At 49.1% G+C, this 9848-nt stretch overlaps 4 protein-coding genes across 4 annotated transcripts; 1 reads left to right on the top strand and 3 right to left on the bottom strand.

Moving 5' to 3' along the window:
- Positions 1 to 351: 351 nt before the first annotated feature.
- Positions 352 to 619, bottom strand: A1O9_04919 (uncharacterized protein; the record flags this gene model as incomplete). The annotated part of the gene is made up of 1 exon (XM_013407205.1): positions 352 to 619. A coding segment is annotated over one exon (224 nt), but the record flags the coding sequence as incomplete, so codon positions are not given.
- A 487-nt stretch (positions 620 to 1106) lies between these two features.
- On the bottom strand, positions 1107 to 4310 carry A1O9_04918 (uncharacterized protein; the record flags this gene model as incomplete). The annotated part of the gene is made up of 3 exons (XM_013407204.1): positions 1107 to 2626; positions 2674 to 4246; positions 4299 to 4310. 3 exons carry the CDS (start codon positions 4308 to 4310, stop codon positions 1107 to 1109), a joined length of 3105 nt encoding a protein of 1034 aa, XP_013262658.1.
- A 693-nt stretch (positions 4311 to 5003) lies between these two features.
- Positions 5004 to 6851, top strand: A1O9_04917 (uncharacterized protein; the record flags this gene model as incomplete). The annotated part of the gene is made up of 4 exons (XM_013407203.1): positions 5004 to 6507; positions 6564 to 6626; positions 6682 to 6715; positions 6809 to 6851. 4 exons carry the CDS (start codon positions 5004 to 5006, stop codon positions 6849 to 6851), a joined length of 1644 nt encoding a protein of 547 aa, XP_013262657.1.
- Positions 6852 to 7760: 909 nt separating this feature from the next.
- On the bottom strand, positions 7761 to 9534 carry A1O9_04916 (uncharacterized protein; the record flags this gene model as incomplete). Its single annotated transcript, XM_013407202.1, has 3 exons — positions 7761 to 8698; positions 8747 to 8839; positions 8889 to 9534. 3 exons carry the CDS (start codon positions 9532 to 9534, stop codon positions 7761 to 7763), a joined length of 1677 nt encoding a protein of 558 aa, XP_013262656.1.
- Positions 9535 to 9848: the final 314 nt, after the last annotated feature.

Below are 9848 nucleotides of genomic sequence, written 5' to 3'. Positions count from 1 at the left end.
ACGTCGTGCATTGGAGATGGTAGGCACGACGCTGTACACACTAATGCCATGAAAATAAATTATCAGGGGGGAAATGAAGGAGTTTTGAATGAAGAGGTCTTGCGGGTTCATAAACAATCGGAACACTGCACGGGATCTGTCATTGTAATCAACGCTTTCTTCGATTTGGGTTATCGATCCCTTCTGTCTGTCGTCCTGTCGACTGCTAGTGGGGAGAATTCCAGGCCATCGCGGTCCTTTGCTGGTATTTGCGGCGCTCGAATTGACACTCGCCTGAGCCTAGTGACAACCCCATGGAATTGAGCTGTCGCAAGCTGAATCCCTAGTCGGATGTATTCATAATTGACTCGTCTATGCCGCATCTCTCTTTCCCTCCTTCACCTCCTTAAGCGCCTTCATGGTTCCATGCAACGCGTGTCTGTGGTTTCTTCGGAATTTGGGATCGGTGCCCTTGAGAGATGGGTATCTGTGAGTCTTTGGCTTCTTGATGCTACAAAGTAAATCAATATTAGTCGTCTATCGTTCGAGAACGTCGTGCGCAACGAGGGAGGATCTGGTACCCGTTTCTGTGAGCCTTCTTGGACTGATTGTGCTGAGACGAGTTCTTTGATTCTGTTCGGGATCAGCGCACGACATCTCCATAGACGATCGCATCTACTCACTGGCCATCTTAACTGAAAGTGACCCGGGAAACACGCTGTTGATTCGAAAATGTCCAGCGAGTTGGAAAACGGCAACTAAAAGTTCGTAGTTGATTCCGAATGTGCGAGTGCAGATGGAAGGTTTCCCGATAAAGTCTTGGCGAGGCTGAGATGGTGGGCACGCTGACCACAAGGGCTCACGGAGACATCCGGGATCTCCGACTCCCTGGCAGAGTAAGCCTCGATCTAAGGTTGGTTGTACAATACTGCCAACAGTTTTTGCAAATATCATGAACGGCATAGGCCTCTCAAGGGCAATTTGGGAACAACTTTATTTTGTCTAATTGGAATCAACTTGTAATTTCACCCCATTAACGGAATGTTTCTTGTGAAGCACAGATCATGTGAAAGTCTTTGGTATCATATGCAGGTCATTTCTCTCGCTCCATATCATGCTTTTCATCTTCACATTTGGCCCCCTTGTGCGATAAACTTAGGAAAGAATGTCTTGAAATTTTTCAAATCCAAGGTTGCCAACTTTTGGAGGTAGTCACTGATCATCGTGTTGTTCATCCCCATTGTCCTCAGCTCGTTCTCCTGCAACCATGTCAGATACTGCTGGCCTGTCTTAAGGTAAATTGTCTTTTGCAGTCCAGCAGCTTCAGAGAGTGCCTGCCTTGCTTGTGCATCCTTGGTATTAAATGCTGGGTTTGTAGGCAGGGCCCAGCAAAGGGGAGAGAAGCGAGTGATCATGAATTGATCGAAACCAGGCAGTACAGGTTGAGGATTAGTTACATCTGTGGCGATCTGCGTCTGAGAAGATCCCACATCAGGTCCACCCCAGACCGTGCACATCTTTGCGAGTAGTAGGAAGGCCATCTTTGCAGTTGGGAAATCTTCAACATCACGCGCAAGATGCTCGATAGAGCTGATCACGGATTCGAAGATTGGCTGGTTCGTGTTACTGATGAGTATTCCCCCGAGATCATTTCCTAAAATCACGAGGAGAAAATTGAGGTATTCTCTCTTGAGTTCTGCTAATTCGATCTCATCATCGGTTCCTGAAGTGGCAGTTGAGATCCCGGCGAAGACACGCTGTATCAAGCCAGAAAATAAGGTATCTAGGAAGGCTTGTGTGTCCAGTTTGAAACCAAAGATAACTTGGTCAAGCAACCGAAGGAACAAAGCCATCTCGTCGCGCGAAGAGGTTTCGGTAAGTAAGCCATCAACCCATTGCGAGAGCTGCCGCATCATCTGTGTACCGACAAGCCCAATCAGACGAGAAAAAGCAAAACGAGCCGCAGTTCTGATGAGGAAAGAAGTCTTCAAGGCTGACAAGGCAACAAGCGTGACCTCAGAAACCTGGGTAAATGCCTGTCGAGCTTGTAGGGAAGGCTCTGTTCCGCCTCCTTGTCCTCCTGCTCCAGGTATGAAGTCGGAGAATCCTCGAGCAATTGTTCCGAGGGCCATAATGCCGTGATGAACTTGAACGATTGCAAGTTCGCCACCCGAACGTGCTGGCTCGAGGTTGCGCTCGATGTCTGTGAAAAGCGGTTGCATTATGGCTTGGATATATTGAACCTGTTTATCAGATGGGACACCACCCGCCCCACAAATGCTGCCAACTGCCTCGAAGAGGTACAGTTGGCTAGTGAAGGTTGAGTCAGTTGCTGAGTCGCCATCAGAAGACATATCGTCCCCATCAGATTCGCTGGGTAGCTCTGCACGAATGGCAAGCAAATCCTGCAAGCGCTGGACCACGGCTTCAGCGGCTCCTCCTATTTGCATTCGTAATTGTCGGATTAAGCGTTGGGTGAGATACCATGCACGAGCCTTGACTTTTAGACTTGGATGATGTGCGAGTTGTAGAAAATTTTGTAACACAGAGTGAATGTGTTCAGTGTTTTTCTCAAAGAAAGTACTGTATCTGACGCAGATTTCCATATATTGTAGCTGAATAGCTGGGTGGGGGAAAGAACCAGTGTCTGTGTTTTATTAGCATTCACTCTAGCTCGCAATTGGACAGACTTACTAGATTGAACCATTTCAAGCATCATTCTTATGAGCTTTTCTGCAGCAGGAGAATTCGGCTTGTTCTTTTGATAGAGCCCACCTCCCTTTACAGCCAGCTCGCCCATCAAGAAGACTTCGTGCAATGCTAGGTCAAGATCTCTCCAGTTCAATTGAATGCTTTCGGTCCTAAGTCTCTCGAAGGTTTCATGCACCAAGTTAGAGATGGCTTCAATATAGAGCTGCTCGTCAGCACCAGAAATGACAGATTGAAGACTTGCAAGCCTCTTCCTCAGATCTTGAAATTCAGCCTCATCAGTCTGCTCCTCCTCTTGGCCCCAGTCTGCCGTGTCATCATATCGCATTTTTGAGAAGATTGCCTTCAGGATGGGCAGGAGCATGGCTGCACGTTGAGCGGAGGCTGCCTCTCCTTGCCCTCTCCGACGAAGGAATGACAAGACATCATTCATGGCGGTAAGGACAGTAGAACATACTTCGTCGAAGATATCAGAGAAAAATCGAAGTAGGTGAGGCAGGAATGAGGCCAGTAATTGCTCGGCTTTAGTCCAAGTTGGGGAACTCTGGTTCTCAGTTTCTAGGACTTTTGCAATATCCAGGACCGTGGTGTTGACAAGCTTTGCAACGGTCTCGGCGAGATCTACATCGTAATTGGATGCTCGGCTGTCACTGAGAGGCGGGCATGCAACGAGTTGGGAGACAACAATCTCCAGATTCAGAAAGCCGATCATGTTAACCTTGTCCGCGGCAGGCATCTTCTTGGCTACAGTCTCTGTGAAGACATCGATGGCCGCGTCTCGAGCCTTTTCTTCTCCATCTCGGAGGTCGAGCTTTTGAGCCCGTTCTAATTGCTGGAACAAGAGTTCCAGCATCTGTTGATTAACAACAAATGAGATGTCGACCCAACTAATCCATTTACCGACAGCCTTCAAGCAGAGTTCTGCAATGGCGTCATTGGAGGTTCTCCATTGAGCAAGTATGGCTTGCCAGGACTGAGCGATTTTTTGGACATCTCGTTCACGGATTAAATCCTTCAAGGTATTGGCTCGGTCTTGCTCAGCAGGTGACCTCGAGAGCAATATATCTCCGATCTCATCGTGAATAGAATTTAGAACGGTCAAATAAAACACTATCCCAGCATAGTTGTCTCTTGAGCCGGAGGGTGATATTGTAAGGGCCAAGAGATCATCAAAGCATGATTCCCAACCCGATCCGTAAGAGGCGGAAAATAGGTTGGTGATCGTCTGAGCAAGTTTGTTGACGATTACCCCAGAGTCGGGCGTCTCATCTTGGGAGTGACTCGCAGGCCCGTAGCATTTTTGTAGGTATGAGAGCAATTGCTCTTTAATTAACTTCAAGCCTTGTTCGTCTACCAAACCGGCTTGCAAAGCATTGTTGACAGTCTCTAAAGAGAAAATTCGAATGACCGGAGGCTGACGTGGTAATTGAATAGAAAGGGAAAGACAGGGTTGCCACGCTGAGGGTTCTTGTTTCAACTGATTGACATAGTCAAAGGCTTGCCGCTTGAGGGCTGGGTCGGCGGCGGGGTCATAAGCGATTTGAATCGCGGAGACGATCTGGGATGAGACTTAGTGCTTGTTAGGAAGGATGAGTGAGTGATATACTGACTTGTTCTTCCATCAGGTAATGCCAGTGTTCCTCACCCAGCGGAAGACTTCAGGAACACTGGTAGTTTGATATAGTCACCGCATTTGCGTGACGAAGCGGAAGCACGTGCTCCCGGAATTATTCCATGGCACAATACGGAGTAGTACGGCCTGAAAGTGACGGATTGATTGACTGGAGCTTGTATCTGTTGCAATGGGAGAAGAGGAACTTGTCACCTTTTCCAAAATGTAGGCAGAGAGAACGAGATATTGGGCTGCAAGGGCTATTCTGCAGGGTGGTGCATATAGCCGGATGCTACTCCGTAGTCGTAACAAATGCCCGTGCTGGCGTTGACCACTGCCTAACAATTTTACGAGTCCAGGCTCACAAGCCGTGGACCCACCGACCTCGAAATCATGGTCGTTCTTGGCACTACGGCGGACTTTCCAAACCACTGCGTGCAACTCTTGGCTTGGCATCCGGCGGTGCTGCACCTCCGGAAAACACGTGCTGGAAATCAACGACGACCGACCGAACGATGATGCAAGTTCCCGCTGCCATTTTGGAAGTCCTAGGTTGCTACTAGTGGCTCGACACTCCCAACTTACAACGGCGCATTCCTGGTACCTTTCTCCAGGACGTAACTGAGGTATCTGCAGCTCCTGCATAGCATCCTTTCATCTTCACTTGCTCACTGCCATCTGGAGGTGCAGCCCTCTTCAAGCCATGGCTGCCGCAATCAATGAGTCTGCTCCGCTCCTTCCACAGCACAACTCCCCCAATCATTCTCCATCAAGACCTGGCCTGCGTCAACAAAGAACCGTAACATTCAACCCTCTAACTTCAGTCAGCACCCAATCCGGGGCAACATCATCGGGATCACTCAGGCCTATGCAAAGCCCTTCTGCCGCTTTGGGTGGTGCTAGCCAATCTCGCGAACAACAGCCCATGCTCAGTGCGCTGAATTCCAAGTTGCGCCGAAGAAATAGCCATGGCGCTCCCCTTCCAACAACTCAACCTTTTACGCCCGCTCCTCGTTCTGGCGCTCAGAGAACAACCAAAACCACTGAGAAGCTCAAGATCCTACCCAATCCGGAGCTTGACGAAGAAGATCCCGACGAAGAGAGTGGTAGAGATGTCTATTCCCAATTTACTCGAATCAAAGACCCAACAGCGAGGAGAGATGCTGCTAGACTTGGGAAGGCAGATAGGGACCGACTGCCCCGAGTGACTGCATATTGTACGGCCCAGGGTTACCGTCTGGAGGGCATCATGAAGTTCTTGAAATCTCGGGCAAGAACGAGAGGCGCCAATCCCAAACTGTTTGATGAATGCATATACAGTCCCTACGATTATGACTTCCTCAAGAAAAACGATAAGCACAAGGCAGATGGAAGAAGTACAAGCCCAATTCAAGAACGACTGGCCAGGGTTATGGCCAGCCCGAGGATAGGACCAGCAGAAAGGAGATATTCAGACAGCGCAGTTGAGGTCGAGGACAATAAAAAACATAGGAGAGACGACCTCATAGATTTACAGGATGAACTGGGCCCGCCAGATCCACTTACGGAGGAATCTGCACTTGCCATTACCGCCTCTCACTCATCCACTGACTTAAGGCACCCAGAAAGCGATGAAATGCATCAACGTACCAATTCAGAGCTTTCAACAACGGTACATATTCCAGAGGTATTCGTCTTTGATTACGGCACAGTTGTCATTTGGGGCATGACCTTACAGCAGGAGCAACGATTCTTGAATGACATGGCCAAGTTTATTGAAGCACCCCTACCCACTGAGAGTGTGCAGGCTGAGAACTTCAATTTCTATTATACGAAAGAATATCAAGCACGGATATACAACGATTTCATCAGTCTGAGGGAACCCCGAAACCATATGATCAAGATTGCCATCAGCCACGCACTGTCGCAGAGTGTGAAGACCAGCTTGTTCGAGGACCTAGTTGGCGAGACAATCGAAACCACGAGTCCTCTTCCAGCCCTGATAGCACAGACTGGAAGTGTCAATCTCACCAGACGGCAGCTGAACATGCAGATTGGAGAACTTTTCATCTTGAGAATCAATATCCATTTACAAGGCAGCGTACTGGACAGCCCCGAATTAATGTGGGCCGAACCTCACCTTGAGCCTGTCTACGCTGCTGTACGGAGTTACCTGGAGATTGAGCAACGAGTCGGACTTCTAACGGAAAGGCTGGATGTTATTGCTGGTAAGACATCTACTCCCCGATCACCTTATTATCTCGCTGCTGACCTATCAACCCAGATTTGTTGGCTGTGCTCCGAGAACAGGGAAGCAGGAGACACGGCGAAGTTCTGGAATGGATTGGTGTGTGCAATATTTTGCTCTCTCCCAACCGGAGTCAACATGCTGATTGTTGTAGTTATTGTCCTCATCGCTGCTGAAATTCTCGTTGCGTAAGTATTTCTTCCCTTCGAAGCCATGTCAATAGTGTCGGCCGTACAAGTTCGAGCGACGTGAAGTTTACTAACCATACCAATCTCTAACAGGGCAATCAACATTGTCGTCGATCTCTACGCGGGCGTGGATTGAACACCACTTTGAAAGTCTTTCTTAAATCCCACAGAATACCTCACCGCAGCCTCCCGGAAATGAGATCGTCTATTCCTAATCCAGTATCAAGCTCTATGAAGCTTGCTTCCTGCTTCAGAAAGTAGGATTAACAGAACAGCATAATGACTCGCAGTGTATGTACAGCCGTTGACATTTGGGCAGACATTTTTTGATTGTCAATATTCCTGTTATCAATATGCAAGTTTCCCTGTTCAGATATAAATCTAGCGTGGCGCAAGAGGAGTTTAAGCGTCCGGGTTGGTCCTTCTGTAATTATGTTCCTCCGAGAACAGAACCGCATCGAGGTCAAACGGAATTATACTAATAAGATTCATGCTGAAATGCCTCACTTCTTGTGGCTTAAGTCACCCAATATGCACACAGCTATAGATAGATATGACTTAACCGGCATGTCCATACAAATTTCTTTATAGCATTCCACCGCACAACGCCTCGAGATGCCAGGATATCAAGGCCAGGATATCATAGGGGCCATTACATCCCACTTCCTGCCGACTTCTGAGAGGAGTCCCATTCAGACTACGGGAAGCATTTATGATGGGCAGAAAACTTCACTCACTCTCCGATGCTCGAGGTCAAAGTTCGGCTATCTCCTCCTTTTCAACGCCTGCCTTGCCCTTCCAGCCTATACCTTTTATCCGTGCTGAGGGAGGGTGAACCTTTATGGCCCCCTCCCTCCCCCTCTCATTCATCTTTGAGGCTCACCACTCAATCTTATCATGTATATCATGCGATCACCACGCCAACGAGTAGCATCGCGCTCGGTTTTCGTCCTTGTGTTCGCGGCCCCAAGATTCTTGGCTAAATCACACTAAGAGAGAAAGAGAGATGGAAACCAATAAATTTCAAAAACGGGGGGGGGGAAATTCAGTGCGTCATCCATGTCAACCCGTAATTGAGGCCTCTATACTCGGTTGCAGCTTCGTTGCGTTGTGGATATTTCTCCCACCGTTGGAGGAACTGTCGGGCTTGCAAGTCTCTGTCGAGATCGTTCCTTCCTCCCAGGAAGATTGATGCGGGTATGTGGCTGCTGTTGTTATTTCGGTAACCAGCGCCACGACCACCACGACCACCAGGGAAATCGAGGACTGAGCTTTCCACAGGAATGATAGTTGGTGACTCCTCGTATGGGACTTGATTCGGAGGTGGACGTGGCAATAGTGGGGGTTTATCTTCATGTTGGCCGTCCATGTTGTCACGGAGGATTTTGACTTGCTCTTTGAAGACGCGCCAGAGGATATGATGTTCCAATGGGTCATGTTCGTGCTCGTTGTCATCATCAACATCAGGGAACCCAACGACTCGGGGCATGTCGTCTCCCCGCGCTATTTCGAGTAGGGACGACACGTACGCCTCTTGCATGTATGCAAACGAAAATCCGTCTGTGATCCGGGCCATGGGAGCGCACAGCATCTTCGGGAAGGAAACTTTGACATTGTTCTTCTTCAATTTATCACGCCAGTAGCCGGCATACAGCTCCCGTTCGTGTAGGTTGGGAAGAGGGAACAGATATTTCCGGTCGAAACGGCTGGGCCGCTTGCTCAGGCCGGGGTCGAGCTGGTCCAGGAAGTTGGTCGACGCTACTGTCAGTATGCCATTGTTGTTCTCGAGCCCGTCAACCTCGTTGAAGAAGTAGGATCGCGTTGATGGCGTTACAATGGTTTCAACATCCTCTAGTACTAACAAGCAAGGTGACATGTATCGAGCGAAGTCGAATACAGAATGGATGTAGTAAGTGCCTGGAGCGGATTTGATATAGAGGGTTGGTATTGGTGGGTCTCGCAATGAGAGAGTCCGCATCAGAGCTGCCAATCTTCAGCACTACCCTTAGGGGCGTCCCAATTCTCACTCACCTTTGATAGTTATCGTCTTTCCATTACCCGGTGGGCCATGAAAGAGCAGTCCTCGTTTCCATGGCACTCCGAGATTATCATAGACGTTTTTGCCTACGCAGGGTCAGCTCTGAGGTAACGCGTGACCTTCTTACCCACTTACTGTCAAAGAATTTCTGGCTGACTTGGACCAAGCTCTCTTTCATCTTCTCATCCAGGATGACCTTATCCCAAGTCATCTTCTGTACCTCCTTTAAGAGCGTGAGGTCCTTTGCCCAGATGCGGTCATAAACAAAGATTCCCGGCACCTGCTTGTACAAGACATCGCCCGCGGCCTTCAGCAACTTGTCGGTCTCACTAGAGTGGGTGTTAGGGGTTTCGCTGTCACCCCGCGGCTCCTTGAGAATGTATTGGATGATCGTATAGCTAAACTTGACATAATAAAGGAGAAAGAACTCGTCTCCAAACTTATACTTGTATTTCGCATAGCTAATCATCTCCCCCAGGTGACCCTCCCCTCCACGCTTCACATCCGGTGGGACAAATCCTCTCCATCGACTGAGAGTATCGTGCTCGGTATCTGCTTCATAGTGGGCATAACCAAGGTCGGCAAAGTAAATCAGGTTGACATTGCCGCCAGGGACTGTGGTCACGATCATTTCAGGGTATTGCGCTCGAAGACGCGAGCTGAATTGGATGTCAACATCTGCGACTTTCGCCGAGAGGATGTCGACATAGTCATCGAAGCCACCGTTGTTCGCCGTGTCTTTCACGCCTTCGACGAACGTAAAGGGTTCGACACGTCCCATGGGTGGTGGACACCGTTGAATATCACTCAGCTATGACTTAGTGCGAACGAGGGAAGAAATGAAAGGGGTTGGGATAATCCTCTGGCAAGTAATAGGTCTGAGCTCAGGACACGAAGTTCACAAGGAAAGCAAGGTGGCGGCAGGTGCAAGCGAAAGCGCCTGCTGTTGCCTACATGCAGATCTGGCCTGAGGCCAAGTCGTGAGGCAGCACGATGAAGCACTGAGTGGGTGACGATCGAACCTGGGGCGGGAACTCCACCCAACCAGGATATAGCGACAAATCATCCTGGCTCTTCCTCATATCTGCCTGGATA

The sequence above is a fragment of the Exophiala aquamarina genome (genome assembly GCF_000709125.1).
Source record: "Exophiala aquamarina CBS 119918 chromosome Unknown aczIA-supercont1.3, whole genome shotgun sequence".
Classification (NCBI taxonomy): domain Eukaryota; kingdom Fungi; phylum Ascomycota; class Eurotiomycetes; order Chaetothyriales; family Herpotrichiellaceae; genus Exophiala; species Exophiala aquamarina.
This window is presented reverse-complemented; position numbering and strand designations above follow the sequence as displayed.